The following is a 17098-nucleotide window of genomic DNA, read 5'->3' as shown; positions in this document are numbered from 1 at the left end:
GAAAAGGGATAAGTGAGACAATGCTAGAGGAATGGTAGGTCTGGAGAAAAAGAACAAGATGAAGAAGTGAACTTTGCTGAAGAGTTAAGCAGCAAATAAGAGAGAAAATGAAAGACACAGTCATACAAGTGATCAAAGAAAAGGAAGAATTAGCAAGAGATATTGTGGGACAAAAAGAAGTGCATTGTTATGTATGGACTAGAAGCAAAAAGAATCCTGTGAAATTTGTGAGGGAGGATGAGGAGGAGGAGAAAGAGATGGTTAAGGAAATTATCTCAGTGGTTCAAGATGAAGAACAGAGTCTTGAGAAAGAAATAGAAGATATATACAGACTTGGTAAATGTAGTGAGGGAACCAAAAAATCACTGAAAGTTAAAGTGAGATTGCAAGTGGAGGTAGCGAGGACTGGAAAGCTGGCTGGTAAGGCAGACTATAAAGAAAATTGGATAAAAAGAGAGAGGAATCAGTTAGAAAGGGAAGAAGAGAAAGAACTGAGAAGTGAAGCTAAGGGGAAAAAACGAGAGAAGGACAGAGAACGAGAAGAAGAAATTCTACTGGAAAGTGCTAGACATGAGGAAATGGTATATTCGAGAAGGTGAAAGGAAACATCGAGCCATGTTTACAAACATAGATGGATTTATATCGGGATGCTTGTAAATACGAGATTATATATTGGAAAAAGGACCAGACATGGTATGTATAACAGAAACAAAGTTAATTGAAGACATCCAAGCAAATTTTAAAGAGCAGGGATATAATGTTTGGAGAAGAGACAGAAGGGGAAAAGCAGGATGAGGAGTATTGATAATGACTGAAGAAGATATATACATGGAGGAGGTACAGTACGGGGATAGACTGGCCAAGGTCTGAAGCACAACAATTAGGACCAGTGGGAGGGAAAAAAAGTAGTATCGTAATTGCATGTGTGCCACCGAAGACCAATACAGAGAGGCTTGATGTACATAAAGAAATGCAAAGGGAAGTGCTATATTGCCTATACAATATGTTAAGGAAGGACAGAAGAGTACTACTTGTGGAGGATTTAAATTGGGAAGAAATGGATACAAACAGTTATGCTGGATGCTGGGGAAGGAAGTGTTACAACTGGCTATGGTAAACACATTGGAGCAATGGGTGAAGGACTATACAAGATATATATTGGGGAAGAAGAACCATCAATGCTGGAATTGGTAAAAAAAAAAAAAAAAAAAAAAAAAAGTCCAAATATCAATAGCCCAATGGAAAAAAAGTGATCATGTGGTCCTGGAAATTGATTTAGAGGATCAGAAAATTTTAAAATGCAGTGAGGGACACAAGCAAAAAAGACAACCACTCCAAGTCAAATTTTGGAGGGTTAAGAAGCTACTTTGGTAATATTGAGTGGAAGGAAATTATGCAAGACAAGACAATTCAAGTGAAGTATGATATATTCCTAGACAAGTATAATGAGGGAGTTAAGAGACATATTCCTGAATATAGAGTAAAAGAGAGCAAACGTGTGGTATAATGCTGTATGTGCAAAAGCTAAAAAGTGTAAGGATGCAGCTTGGAAAAAGTTACGGAAGCAACAGAATGAAGCAAATAGGAAGCAGTATAAGAGAGAAATGAATACATTAGGATAAGAAGGGAGGAGGAAATAAATGTTTAAAAGGATGTAGTGAAGAGATGTGAAAAGGAACCCTAGCTTTTTTATAAGTTTATAAATGGAAAACTGACAAACAAAGAGAGCATCACTAAGTTAATTAAGGGAAATAGGATCTATGAAACACCAAAAGAAATGAGTGAATTTTTGAATGAGAGCTTTAAATCAGTGTTTTATTAAGAGGGAGAGTTCTTAGAGCCAAACTTCCTCTATCCTCATTTTCGCTCCAAAGCTGGATGTTGCAACTATGTGCGCAAGGACTTGACTTGCTCTCGTGCCCACGCTCTTGAATCTTCCGAGTTTTCCACCATCTGGCTTAGACTCAACAGTCACTCTCGAACTAAATTTATCTGTGCTGTCTATCTCTCCCCTAACTCCTCTGACTGTAGTAAATTCTTTGACTATTCAACTTCCAAAGTTGAGCACATTCTGTCCCTCTACCCTTTCGTGAAGATCTCCATCCTTTGGCTTTCCTCTCCCTTCACTGACCATCCTGGTGAACTTGCCTTCAACTTTGCTGTCATCCATGACCTAGAACAACTGGTGCAACACCCTACTCATATCCTTGACTGTCTTGGAGACATGCCCAACATTCTTGATCTCTTCCTTACCTCTAATCCTTCTGCTTATGCTGTTACCCTATCTTCTCTGTTGGGCTCCTCCAACCACAGTCTCATTTCTGTTTCTTGTCCTATCTTTCCTATTCCTCTTCAGGGTCTCCCAAAGTGGAGGTGCCTCTGATGTTTTACCTCTGCCAATTGGGGCGGACCTGAGGAGGTATTATGCTGATTTTCCCTGGAATGATTACTGTTTCCGTGTCAGAGACCCATTGCTAAGTGCTGAATGCATAACAGAAATGGATAAAAGTAATAGAAGATCTATGTGAGAATATAAACTTGGAGAAGAGATTATAATGAAAAGGAGTGAAGAGAAAGACCTGGGACACTCTGACTCCAGGCTATTTGCATCAACATACAAGACACTAACTAACATCAGGATGCACACACACACACTACTTTCTTTGATATATCATTCATATATCTGTTTGTGATCTGGCAACCTACTGAACAAGAGCTTATGACTCAGTTTTTTTTTTGTCCTGAGCTATACTTTAAAGAACCCTGGGCCTTTTGGTTGTGTCTGTTGACTTTATTTTATTTCAGAAATATCTTGCTCACTGGAGGAAATTGTAATTTCCCAATGTTTAAAGACAGAGTCTTTAAAGATGTTCAGTCTATGGCACCAGATGAATTTGATGTGAATGTCACCCTTGCCAAAAAGTAAGTTTCTTCTTGATTTTTCTTATTTTTCTAATATTAGTAAAAATTTAACAATCTTTCTAATATCCTTTAGGGTTTTTGACTATTTTTGTCTAATGAAATCATAATTTTTCACTTGCACTACTTTTTGCTCTCATATTATAAGGCCTGTCTTTTAATGTTACAAATTTTTTGGATGAAAATTTTACATTTTACTGTATTATTGTGTATCATACATAGCTACTTGAGAAAAACTATTGTATACTGTTATAAAGCATTTTGGAGTTCCTAGGAGTACGTAAAGAACATATTGTAATAATTGGTAAAAAAATATTTGGAATGAAATTTTTATCCCGTTTTTAACACAGGCCTGTATGAAAAATTGGAAAATTTTTGCAATAGAAAATTTTCCTCAAGTTTACAGACATTTCATTGAGTATTTGTAAAAAAAGGAATATTGATATAAAAATCATGTATTAGTTGAAAAAATGAATTTTTGAAGTATCTTGATTTGAAGTGAAAAATATTTATTATATATGCTACATCACAAGGAATTCTAAAATAATTTTAAACTGTATATGTATAAGGGTTCTTCTTTCAGTATAGAACATCTAATAATCACACAATAATATTTTAGAATTATATATTTTTTAAAATTTTTAACACATGTTCAGACCTGTACAAAATATTGAAAATTTTTACAGGAAAGGTTTCTAAGTTCACAGACAATTATGTTAGTATTAGAAGAGAAATATTGATAAATGGGGGCCGCCGTGGTACAGTGGAACCATGCGTGCTTTGGGGTCCGAGGGGTCTCCAAGCGCATGGGTTCGAATCCTGTTCATGGTCCAAGTGTAGGTTAGGCTTCCTCACTCTGGGCAACGGTTTCCTAGCGGGTGGGCTTTGAGATAGAAGGTACCCCCAAAAAGTATCCCTTTTAGCCCATAAACTCCTGTGAAAAGCCCACATGGTATAAATAGGAAAAAAAAAAAAATCTTAATTTTGACTTTAATGTAAAATTTTTTTCTTATCTATGTTGCATTCCTAGGATCTCTAAAATACCTTATAACTATATATGGTGGTTCTTTTCAAAGTAAAGAACATATTCTAATAATCTGACTAAAATATTTCGAATGAAATTTTTTTCTGTGTCTTTAATACAGGTCCAGACCTGTATGAAAAATTGAAAAATATTTTTAGTTCCTAATAATACAACATAGATAATAAAATTTTTGTCAATAATAATGGTAAATTGTTTTATGAATTATTCTTACGGAGTTGCATTATCTTTCAGTCCATCAACTTACTGCTGGAGGGGAGGTGCTGCCATCAGCAGATCTGCTCACTTCCCAGAAATGCTGATCACCAAAAAAGAGTGGGAAGAGGATGGCTTTAACATATGTCAGGAAAGATTTAGCGTTTGAATCATCTATATGTGAGTACTTTTATTTGATTACAACTAACAAGCTAGATTTGTAGAGATTCGCTGATGATAGAAGTTTGGTTGAATACAGTGTAATCCAATTCATCCAAATGAAGTGGTGAAAATTTAACCAGGTAAATTTCTGCATGAAGCCTTGTCAGGGTGTAGTGCCAGTACTGTAATTAAATGTGATCAAACCTTTATATATATATACCCATACTGATGAGTTGGCACAGGAGAAGATAGAAATAGTAAAGCAAAAGTGTCATTTAAAGGAGTATAGTCTGTATGTGACTTCATGCAGTGTTTTCCAGTGATCACTCTACATGATCATATATCACCAATTATTGTCAATTGGCAACTTTCTTGTACAGTGCTATATTATGTAGTTTTAAGCTTTTATGAGAAGTTTCTACCATAACTTGTGTGCTACAAAGATGGACCATAAGTAGATGTACGTATTGAAACATCTGTTCTCAAACTTAATTAGTTCCTTATTATAATTTGAAATCCAAAATGCCGAAGAACCAAAACTTTTCCCGTAGAAATAAATTGAAAATGGATTCATCCTTTCCTAGATACCAATCCACCCTGACTTGGTGGCTTATGTCATGCTCCCATTATCAAGATGGTTGCTCCACAACATACCCAGCTCTGAAATTATTTATTCAGAAAGGATGTATTGAATCAAATTAGTGACATGAAACTTATCAGAAGATATTGTTTGGATCATGCATGTATTCTTTTTGTCATTGATCTAGTGAGGAAAGCCTTATAGAGTAACACAGAAAAGAATGATCTAGTTAATGCTGAACTGAAGAGTGATCATAAGACTAGACATTTTGTTGTTGAGAAGGGGTTTTGGGACAATGCAGTTGTACAGTATCGAGAGAGCCATTGATAGCTCGGGATTATTCCTGTGAGCCAAAACCTGTTTGTTTACATTGAGGTTCTTGAACAGGATAATATTTAACACATTTCAAAGGTTGACTTAGTGTCATACTCAATGTATCTCTCGTTCAAATACTTTGAATTGAAGGAAATATTTATAGAACAAGTTCAAATTTTTAATGGAAAACCAGTTCTTTTGAAAAGGGAGGCATTCGGTAACTGAGGTTCCACTATACGTGCAATTACTCTCTCTTGCCACTTGACTTTATATTAGTATTTCCTTGGACTGATAAACCCTTAAATGAGATGAAGTGGTATTTAACTTCCTATGAATATATATACTTAGGTAGGTATATGAAAAGAAATGCAGTTAGAATTTAGGATATTCACTAGATTTTGCATATACCTGCTCATATTCACTGGGTTTTGCAAGTGCAACTTATCTTTTTTTCTATCATTGAATTCATGAGGTCAGGCAGTGTTGAGAAAGCAAACTCAGGTCAAAGTAATCAATATATGAAATTAGTAGAGGTTTGAGTTGCAATTACCATTTACATGTAAAGTGTAGCTATGAGGTGTCTTTCACATAGGATACCATGTATTACCATATTTGTAGCGATTTAAGGTCTCCTGAAAATTTTATTTATCTAACTTGTAGTCTAAAGAAATAAGGTTTGATTGTTTCCTGGTGGACTTTACTTACTTTCTGTTCAACTCTGCATGAGTATCAGGTAGCAACATGATGCACCTTAAGACAGTAATGTCATTGATTCTTTTTTAAACTGTATTTGTTGGAATGGATTGCTTTCCTGACTTGTAATAACTTTCTTTATAAATTGATAAAGATTATTGTAACAATTAATTTAAATTGAAGCTGTGCATGAACTAATTTACAATGGAAATCCATTATTGAAAATGTGGTATCTGTTACAGACTGCAGTGGATTCATCTAGAGAAGGCTTCTGTTTTGCTGATCAAGAGTAAGCATTCCTCATGACTATATTTTATTTTCAATCTTGTCACAGGAAACTAACCTGTAGATAAATAACATGTACTTTCCCTTTAACCTAATATCTTTGTATATCTATTAATATATCTAGATTATATACTTTGAATTTTCTTTCCACTTGTAATTGTTGGGTTAGATTTGTTAGTTTGGGTTCTTCACAGTGCCATGTCAGGTTTTTGCCAATGATAATCTTATACCAGTGAGAATTATTTACTTTCCACTGATGATGGAGTTTAAAATACATTAATGATTTTCAAATGGAATAGTTAAATTATTTAAAATTTCAACTTAAATTACTGATGTGAAAGTTTTATTCAGAATAGTTGTAATATGTAATTTGATAAAAAGTACCGCAAATATTGTGAATGCTTTTGGCTTGTCTCATGAATGGGAGGAAGTACTTGGATAACTGAATGTGTAAGACAGTGGAGACAATTGGCTAAATCCTCTTATGGAAATTAAATCTGAGGTAAACTGCCCATCTACTGATGCACTTGTGAATTAATAGTTAATTTTTTTTTTATTCTAGTATATATTGAAATTAAACTTAGTGATATATTTGGGATTTGGTGAGGTGGGGTTATATTGTATTACTTTATAGCTGAGATAATATTTCTATATGCATATTTGTATGCAAATACACTTCAACATTTATCTCTATAAAATGTTATAACTATAAAGACCACAAAAAATTATGTAAAAGTTCCACTTGCTTGCATAAAACCTGTACCTCTTGTATTTTTCATGGTCACATAATATTTACATCATAAAGTCTGCGTGTACAAAATACATTCCAGACGCCTGTACACAACAAATAATTGTGTCCATCATTTGGAATCAACTGATCAACTCAAAGATTGCTATGAAAGGCAAGTTAAATTTCTTTGACATGGACTTCCAAGAAGCTGTCTCTTAACTGGAAATGGATGAAGTGGATATTTTCGGTAAGTACTTACTTATTTTCTTCATTAATGAAAATAAAGGGATAATCCTGACACTTTGAATGACACAAGGGTGTCAAGTTATCAAACAAAAAAGAGATTAAGTTATTTCTGAATTCTTATATGAATTTCTCTCCTTATAACTCACAAAATGACATGCACTGTTTATGTAATGCTGTTACTCCACTGAAGTGCTTGTAGGACAGCACCTAATGACATTTACTCAAATTGTGTTTGTCAATGCAATGCATTTGATTTTGTTTTTGATTGGTTTGGCCAATTTTTTTTTTTTTTCTACTTTTTTTTTAGCTTTCTTAAATTGATTTTTGTGGCTTAGTGAGAGGTTGTCCCTCTGGTAATTGAGGTACAAGTTCTCTGAAATTAAGATATATTCCATCCACTTGAACTGATCTTGCATGGCTATGGCCTGAAAGGTCTTACAATTCTCTTTTTGAAAATATTATTTTACAAGTTGCTAGTTTTGTTTAAGTATTAACCAACAACTGCAGTCTGGTAAAATTAGCAAAAGTACAATTGAAGAAAAATTTATTTCATACTGTTTGCACAAACTAAAATTTGATATAGAGCAAGTCGGGTATAGAATAAATATATAACTTCTTGCCTTCTTGGAGAACACGCTCTTATTACTAGATGATTTAGTTCCTGACTGTCAAGCGCTCTGACAACAATTTGGCTCCTTTACTCTGGGGATCATTGGTCAGATTTTATTGTACTTGTGTAACAAAAAAGCCAATTGGATTAAATTCCGTATTTGGAATTTATATCAGGTAAATTAAAACAATAGTGGAGTTATTATTGAAAATGTGAAAATTGGTCTCGTATTTATTTGGATCAGACCTTTCCCTCATAATAAGAATTGTTTTACTGTACATGTGTATCATATAAACTACAGGTATAAATGTGAGAGGGATAATTCTAATGGTAATTGTCTTATTGCCTTAGCCATTTTATTGAAAATTGCTACACATAATATATTTGCTATTTTCTACTGTACAAGGGGTCTTGGTCAAAACAGACAAACTGGGCCAAGCAACCACACCACCAGAGCAACACACACTCAGGGTTTCACCAAGTCCATTCCTTAGTATCAGAAATAACCATTTCATCTGACACCTATTGGGTATAAGGTTCTAGTATTTCCCTGATGTGAGGTAACGGTTCTTATAAAGATGAAGTACATATATGTTTGTGTAATGATTGATGCAGTTATGACATTTTTCCCTTATTTTTTAACAATTTCCACTGAGAAATCTAAAATCTGATCCATTGTTGAATTATTGTACTGTATTTGACAATTTCAGTCAGGTTACGTGTAATATATTTCAGATCTATGAAATTAGGATATTTAGAAGCAATGATGAGTCGTCTTACAACTGTTACTTTAAAACTGTATGTACTTCAATCTTCAAGAACATCCCTTTTTTATTTTTATTTTCCTAATTAAGGTATTTGCTACAGAGGGAGAATGGTAAAAAAGTAATCCATTTAAATCTTATTCATTTGTGACATGTAGCTTACAAAATTTTGTGTAAAGATATTCCATAGACAGGAACAATTAGTTCAAACAGAAGGTACATATAGCAGTCTAAAACAACTGAAGACAAGAGTTTCTCATTTGTGCAATGTGAGGAGGATGGATATGATAAGTTGTCATTATTATGGATCACCTAAATCAAATATATAAAATGCTTTGAACCTAGAATGTAATACCAGGTCAACCCCCAGTGTGACGATGTTCTGGAGGTGGTGGTGTACCTTGGGCAAAAGTTATCAGTGATTTACATTTGGCGCTGGTTGAATGGACAGCAGTAACGTAAACCATACTGCTAGACCAAAGGTTTTGTGTTCGTACTTCTCTTATGGTGGTGGTGGTGTGGTGGTGAGGTGGTGAGGTGAGGTTGTGGTGGTGGTAGTGGTGGTGAGGTGGTGGTGATAGTGGTGGTGAGAGAAAAGGTAAAAATGGTAGTGTTGGGTCATGGACAGAGGGGTGGGGGGGTGGTCATTGTGATTAAAACAGTTTAACATAGGGAGTCTAGAAGAAAGATAAAAGTGATAGATTTGGACATGACAAATAATAAATTATTTCTACATCTACAACACTTGGATAGATCTGTACAGAATAGAGACAGGTCATCACTTTGTCTGGTAGATAAGCTAACACAAAGTAGTCTGAATAAAAGACTTCCCATCTGATATTACATGAGTTGGGCCTGAGGCCAGAATAGTCTGAGTAATACTAGTGAGAACAGACATTTCTGTCTTTCGCACATGTGGAGGGCAGATCACGTGCCAGGTCCCAGAGGTCCCAGGCTGGGGGGATTTGTACATGGGTGCCAGGCCCTAGGTGAGTAGGTTCCAGCTGGCTCTGGGCCAACACCCTGGGGATATTTCCAATCCATCCCAGGGGCACATCCCAGGGTGATGTTGGAAGTAGTGTGGGGACTGCTGGTGCCTGGGACTGAGAGAGTAGTGTTCTCATGGAAATGAGAAAACTGTGGGCATTCCTGGAAAGGTTCCGCCAGGAGACAGGCAGCACTGGTTGTCCTGTTGAGGCGAGCGGACACCACCCGTGAGCAATGACGGTTTATGAAAATATCTACATCTCCATCTTACCCTGGCTGCCCTAGTCTCCTGACACTGCTGTTGAGGTTATGGATCTTGGGTTTTTAAAATTAATGAAATTCAGAAAACATATCAAATAATATTAACAGTAATTTTGTTTCCTACAAGATTCACATAGAAAGCACAATGAATGACACAACAGACTTATCATCAAACAGCAGAAATCAGAGCCAGTTTTCCACTTCTCTCAGGTTTGGTCTATGCAAGAAGTCAAACATTTACCCATTTCCTCCAAGTGCTCATTCTGCCTTTCCGACTTTGTAAAGGAAATCACTAGTGTTTCTAATCACATTTCAAATTTCACTGTAGGATAGCACTCCATTAGTGGAGCTTTTAAGTTTTGATTCACTTAAGAGTTGTATTGAGGGCTGATTCACCAGTTCCTCAAAAGTCTGTTTAGGACCCGTTGTCCCATCGTCACTCCACCGCACACAGAATCACATCACTGTAAAGTTGTGGCGTAGTGTTACTGTGAGGCCATAGTCTTGACAGCACTCGCACATTGCCCTCATAACTGAGCTATGCAAGTCTTCAGCAGCTAGGGATGAGAGGAATGTCAGCCCCAGACTAATGCCATGTCAGTTTCAGTGGGAGCAGAGAGCTATTTCACAGGGTAAAGTGGGGATGGGAAAGGGTCACGTCACGGCATAAAGTAGTCTGGATGATCCGGTGGAACGTCCTTTTCGAATCTCTTTGCTTCTTCTTGCATAGTTTCCTTGATCTTTAGGATGGCAGCAGACTCATTCTGGTCCTGCAATGAGAGGTTCAAATCCTCAGAAGTTAGGTACACATGATTAATGTATCCAGTTATTGCATGAAAATGTACATACAAAAATTTCATACAGCATTAAACATGTAATTTTAAATTACAAATAAGGTAAACAAACACAAGCAATGAAAAATTTAATGGAAAATGCTGGTTAGTCCTCAAATGATAATAAAAATGAAAAATATATATATGAAGCTTAAAGCCAGGCCCTTGACCAAGAGGCTTTACCAATGTAGGTGTGGGCTATGTTTTGGATGTGGCACATTTAATCCACTTAGTTATCTTGCAATATCAGAGCATGAACCATAAGTGTGAAGCATGTGAATCTACATTTACGCAGAATTTTACAGAGGTACATGAGAAAACACTCAGAGAGGCAACCAATGGTGTGCTGAGAACCAATTCAAGTGGCTCAGATCTGACGGGTCTTGTCAGGACAGTTTAATGCAGTGATTTTGTAGTTTTGACTTGCAATCATCTCGTGGCTGGAATGCCATGTGAAGTGTTTGCAAGGATCTTGAAAACTTGGTACCTTATGTTAAGGGTATTACTGAACCTAACCTTTAAAATTAAATTAAGGACACATGAAAGGAAGTAGAAATAGAAATAAATAGCTAACCTGACTAGACCCTTTTAAATGTGGTAAGATCAGCCATTGCCAGCAATATCCACTGGCTATACTGGTTGTTTTCTTATTTGGAACAAAGAAGAAAACTAGCCATGTATTCATTAGCCATGGTTCACAATAGTTGATCCTGCCAGCTACAAGAGTGGAGAAATTTACATCTACACAAACTGGTTGGATGGCACACCAGAATTCCTGGATCACCAATTCCACCTTTCAGGGAACATTTACATTATTCTATACTACAAAATACATAGAGATGAATGTGGCTGATGCAAAGATCAAGTTAAATTGGCAGTTGTTAAAAAATTTTGTAATAGGAAAGATTTGCTAAAGCAGTGTAAATGTTCCCTGTATTATCATGAAACATCTAGACAGCCTCCACCACCAGTGCCCCGGCGCCAGAGTTGAGAGGCGCAACACAGCTACACAGCCATGCACCAGAGTCCTTGACCAGTGTCACAGTGTGTCACAGCATGTCCTAGTGTCCCTATCATGTCTATGTAATGGAAACGCCACTTTAAACTGTAAAATGTTATGTCAGTGTCCCTAACGGAACTAAGTAAAACGTCATATTAAATGTCATATAAAATGTAACACTTTTAGTAATTCCTCGTATTCCAGTATAAAGACGAATGACGTGATGAAATTGCATCTTTAATAGCTTTCCATGCACCATTTACAAAGTTTAGGTTCATTAAAAATACAGAAATCTTTATGCACTGATGTTGCATTATGCACCTGTATTCTTCCAAGACTACTACTAATTACTGTAGTGACATCTTAGTTCACTGAAAAAACAACAAGATCTAACTATAAATTGGTCAGCAGATCTATCTCTTCCACGTAATAATAGCACAAATCAACTCGTAATGTCATCTGTAGGGAGAGAGAGAGAGAGAGAGAGAGAGAGAGAGAGAGAGAGAGAGAGAGAGAGAGAGAGAGAGAGAGAGAGAGAGAGAGAGAGAGAGAGAGAAACAAGCTTAACTCAAGTTGTCTGTATAGAAAAAAAAAAAAAAAAAAAAAAATTGCACTGATCATTCATTATTATTCACTGAAATTGGACAACCAGCATATACTGAAAATACTGAACTAATGAAGTGTAAACAAAACCAGAATAGAGTAGAACTGGTATAGAATTCACCTTCTCACTCACTCCCACAGCAACAATAACCAATATTGCACAAGTCAACAGTATTAGTGTTCATTGTGTCTATGGTGATGCAGGATTGGCTCTACTCTCAGGGTGAAATGCATTATGTTCTATTCATGCTATGGTCTTTGCAGTGATAATGCAAGTCAGGGTGACATTCTAGCATAGATCTTCACGTTAGGCTCAAATGATGTCGATACAACAAAATATGTGGATGAAGAATGGTCCTCATGAACATGGTGCTGACTTCCCCTTATCATTAGCTTGTGGCTTCTAGTTCATCTCTTACTGCAAAGCAGCAGGGCCATGCCACCACTGTGCCTGTATAAAGACAATTCTTCACTGCCTCACTTGATGAGGTTTTGTATTAGGTTCACGAAGTTTCAAGTAGTATTCACATGTTTTGGTAAATAGATAACATTCAAGCCTGACATGACAAAATCTATGATTGATAAACCACTGACTTGTTTGTTTTGCACTCATCACTACAAATACCACTAAATGAATAAGAGAAAATAAGTTTCAATCTGAGGAAAAAGCTTATCACTTGTTACTAAGCACACAGTGAATACTGGCACCGGTAATATTTTGGCACATAAGATGACACTGGAATCATCCTAAAAAGATGCAAAATATCATTGCAAATAAACAACATTGTATACTCTTGGAGACTTTAGACGGTAAAATGTGAATCCATTTTGAAAAAAAAAAAAAAAAAAAAAAAAAAAGCACTGAAACAAATAAAAAAAGTAACATTCCTGCTTTGTTTATGTAGTACAACTACAAGCCTCCGCAGCATTGTGTATATATGAACAGACGAAGCAGGAGGGTGTACAGATGTGCTCTGGTTCTCACAAAGCTGGAGGCTACATAAAGGTTTTTTGTATATATGGATGGACAAAGCAAGAGGCTGTACAGATATGCTCTGGTTTTTCACAAAGCTGGAGTCTACATAAAGATCTTTAAGGCATGGAACTCCAAACTAAACATAAACAGTTAAGGAAAGCAAACTGAGGTAAAGATAAATTTCTGTAGTTTAGAATGTTGTACAAGGACAAAGTCCATATACCGAGAATTCAAGAATGTTGGTGTATTTAATCGAAAGAAATGTGACATACAGGCTGTCCTCAATGAACAGGTTAGGTTCCTGACTGTTAGTACGTGAATACTCCTGGAAATTATTTATTACTTCAAAGAAAGTATTATTTATTTATTTATTTATTATGGTAAGGCCTATAGTGCCTGTAGGCACACTTGAAGAGTGTATGGGAAGCGCTGTTCAGTTTCCGCCCATTAGTGGCGCAGGCAATTTTATTTATAGTGGTACCCATATTAGGGCCCATATCACCGCCCAAGCTCATCTTGAGTGTAACCTCCTAGAACCTGGGTATCATGGTGATATGTAGGTAACTTTAAACCACTTGACAAATGGCAAAGTGTTTTAAGGCTGTACGTGGTGGGATTCGAACCTACGTGTGGACGTCTGCCCGATCCCACGCTCACCACCTTATCCACTATGCCACCGCCTCCCTGATGTTTATTGTCATTTATTGTTATAGCATTTATTACTGATAATAGTAGTTTGTGACCAGTCATACGAGTTTGTGACAGATGTATGAATGAAATGTCATCTTAATTTTTTGCTTTGACTGCTGAACTTGGCTACAAGTTTGTAGAATACTAATATCGGCTAAAACCATTAGATTCAGACTGAAATTTGTTTATCATTTTATTTGGAAGTTGTAATACTAGTCATTGCTGCTATGGATATGAATGACATGAGATACACTCAAGATGCCTAATCTTTATGCTTGCTGAGAGGCTAGCTGCTCCACTCCCTTAGCGAGGTGCTGTGATACAAGATTGATGTTTGCGGACTGTAAATTTAAAGTTTTGTGAAAAGGAATTGGTGTTTTCATTATGATAGTCTGAAACTTCACAAGAAAGTCATCAAAACGTAGAGAAAGAGAGGCTTGAGTATACCATGTCCAAGAAACCACAGAAAGCACACACCAAGGGGAGCATCACCTCAGCCAGCATACAATAACATTACCAAGATTAAGTTGGCCAAATCTCCATGAAGGCCCCCTTTCCATACCAAGTAACTCATCAGGCTACATTGCTTGTTCCAGCCATGAGCTGTGGATGTCACTTTGTCTTCCACTGTACCAGATAAGCAGGGTCAGTTTTGGGGTTTTGTGTCACACACCCATGTAGCTCAAATTAGTATTGATAAACTATACTATGTAGCAATATGCCTCAATCCATCACTGGTAAGAAATGAGGTAAATGATCTATTGGTGATGTATGCTCCAACAATGTCTTAGATCCATGATTTGGCTTAATACCAAGTGAATATTTCATGTTCAAAAGATCATAGAGCATGCATGTAACAATGCCTCACTTTTGCATTCACAGTAAAGGAATTGAACAGTCCCTGGATACAATAACATTCTAATTCCAGTGGTATGGCTTGTCAGTTGAATTGATCTGTAAATGTTGTGAAAATCCAGTTTCAGTTCCCTGAATGCCTTCTTGAGATCAATGGAAGAAGCAGACATCTCTTGCTAAAAATTGGATTGACATTCAACAAGGACAAAGTACTAGGATAGATCAGTAGTGATCTTATCGAGTGTTACCACACATGAACTCTGCAAAAGTTTGATGCCTCCACAGGTGGCAATAAATGGGCATGCATTTTGCCCTACAATGTAATACCCCACTAACTGCTGCAGTCCTGATGGTCCTCATTCCCTTTTTGAATTGGGAGGAATTCCCAATGCCATATAGCAGTCAGGACTGCTCATACATGTAAGACATGTATCATGGCTCTGCACAGATGTTGCAACACTAGCTGTCTTTCCAGCCCCTCTATCTTGCCACAGCCTCTTGACTTCGAGAGAGAATGGTTTCAATAATGGGTAATTAGGTCTGTTTGGAAGTCCAACATGTAGAGTAATTTATGCAAGTATCCTTAGTTTTATGATTTAAATATAAAGCATTCAAATATTGATACTGTCAGGGGCATTTCTTGGGACTGAAAACATTGGGGGCTGAGCCCAGACTGTTATAGGGAAGTCTAGGGGATCCTTCCTGGGAAAAAGGCTCTATTTCTGTGCTTTCTTTGGCCTTGTGGTGACTTCAAAATGTGTCAAAATTAAATTATGTTATATTGATAGAAACAGGATGATGCACATATAGATAACTTCTTTACTCTTTAGTGGTTTATTAATGTACAGTTCTGTTAAATTTCTTCTAAGTTGAATTATCTAAGGCTAAAGAAAAAACATCCGGTCTAAAGCCCCGGATGCCCAGGCCAGGCAATGCCACTGGGCACGGTTGGTAAACTTGGCTGTTTTAAACATTCTAAAAGGTACATTCCATGGCACTGTGACCTTGTACATTTCACATATGTCAGCCAGATATTAGGCTTGAGCAATATTTGTTACATTTCTGTCAAAATGACATCATTTAACAAATTATATTATTTTATTTTTGCATAGTTACTTAAAGTAGTCAGCCCAATGAGCCATCTGTCTGATAAAAGAGAGCCATTTGCTGGTTGCACAACACTTGTCCAATGTGTAAACATGGAGTGAAACTTTCTTTAAGCCGACTCCTGATGTACCTTCTCTTGTCTTTTGTTGGCAAAGTTTTAATCCTACGAGTCAAAGCCCAATACTAGTTAGTTCCCAGCAACCCTGGCAATGCAACAGTTCCCATTATTCTCTGCCTCTGAACCAAACAGAGCCATGACCTTGGGCATTCTCTATCACACTCTTTGGCAGCCTGGAAAATTTCATGTCTGAAAGTATGAGCATATGCCGAGGTCTTGAGTTTCACAAAATTAAATATAACTCATATCTTGGGAATTTTCTGGGCTTGATATGAAGTTCAAGCAACTTCTAAAATGCACTAACAAAACATATTCTCCTATGCTTAATCTTAAGGTATTATTCTTTTCCTCTAAGCTAATTGATGTCGTGGGCATCTGCTGTACTAGTTTTTTCTCTATTTTAACATATTACCAATGGCACTTTTCTGAGAGAGAAAAGACTTTCATATTTTTCTTATGTACTTTGTTTCCAGAACTCATTATTTCATCTTCAGCATTGATCTTATAAATGCAGTCATCTCTCAATTAATGCGAATCTGAATAATTCAATTTCAATTTAACGTGACCTTATACTTAAGGAGATATGATTAACCCCTTCCCGGCGGTAGATCTATCTATCTATATGTTTTGATAATGTGACTTTTTGTCGAATAATCTATATATAGATGCTTGTTCTATATATAGAAAATTCCTTACAAGTAACAAAATTCATAAAATAAATAATTTTTTGGCATCTCAAATACCCAAACACTGGTCAACATGGCATCTCAAGGTTGGTCACCATTTGTGCTTTGCTGATGGTGGATTTGCTATGCACAATCTAATACTGGAAATTTTTGCATTTTTTACACTTTTTTTTATTATTAGCCTATCACGTCAAAGAGAAAGAACTGTACCACACACCAGCAATGTTCCGAAAAATGAATAGGTACAAAACAAGTACGTATACAAAAAAATTCGAAGAAAAGTGGAAATAAATTACATCCAGGTCATAAGTCCTGGAACTGAGTAACTAAAATATTCATACAAATATACTGACATACATTACCACCAATCAAACACAAACAACACTTACATATAGATTCAATTGTTTCTTCAGTTTTGTGGCAGAGTCTATATACAGGAGA

The 17098-nt window shown here is 36.3% G+C and overlaps 2 protein-coding genes across 14 annotated transcripts in view; one reads left to right on the top strand and one right to left on the bottom strand.

The window, feature by feature from the left end:
* LOC123517778 (actin-related protein 6-like) overlaps positions 1-17098 on the top strand; it is a gene marked incomplete at its 5' end in the record, with an annotated part of 41831 nt that overhangs the window by 13709 nt on the left and 11024 nt on the right. For 2 of the 4 annotated variants that reach the window (XM_045278233.1, XM_045278232.1), the window contains 3 exon segments: positions 2806-2922; positions 4196-4336; positions 6149-6323. In XM_045278233.1, the coding sequence (XP_045134168.1) occupies positions 2806-2922; positions 4196-4325 (247 nt within the window). 4 annotated transcript variants of the gene reach the window in all.
* Positions 7996-17098, bottom strand: part of LOC123517776 (single-stranded DNA-binding protein 3-like) — a 194678-nt gene continuing 185575 nt past the window's right edge. For all 10 annotated transcript variants that reach the window (XM_045278226.1, XM_045278222.1, XM_045278225.1 and 7 more), the window contains one exon: positions 7996-10559. Coding sequence is in view for 9 of the 10 variants with exons in the window: in XM_045278222.1 (XP_045134157.1) it covers positions 10449-10559 (111 nt within the window). In the remaining variant the exon portion in view is untranslated. The remainder of the gene's footprint in view (positions 10560-17098) is intronic.

The sequence above is a fragment of the Portunus trituberculatus genome, chromosome 42, assembly GCF_017591435.1.
Source record: "Portunus trituberculatus isolate SZX2019 chromosome 42, ASM1759143v1, whole genome shotgun sequence".
In the NCBI taxonomy this organism is placed as follows: Eukaryota; Metazoa; Arthropoda; class Malacostraca; order Decapoda; family Portunidae; genus Portunus; species Portunus trituberculatus.
The sequence above is the reverse complement of the archived record's forward strand: the minus strand, read 5'-3'. Positions and strand labels throughout refer to the sequence as shown.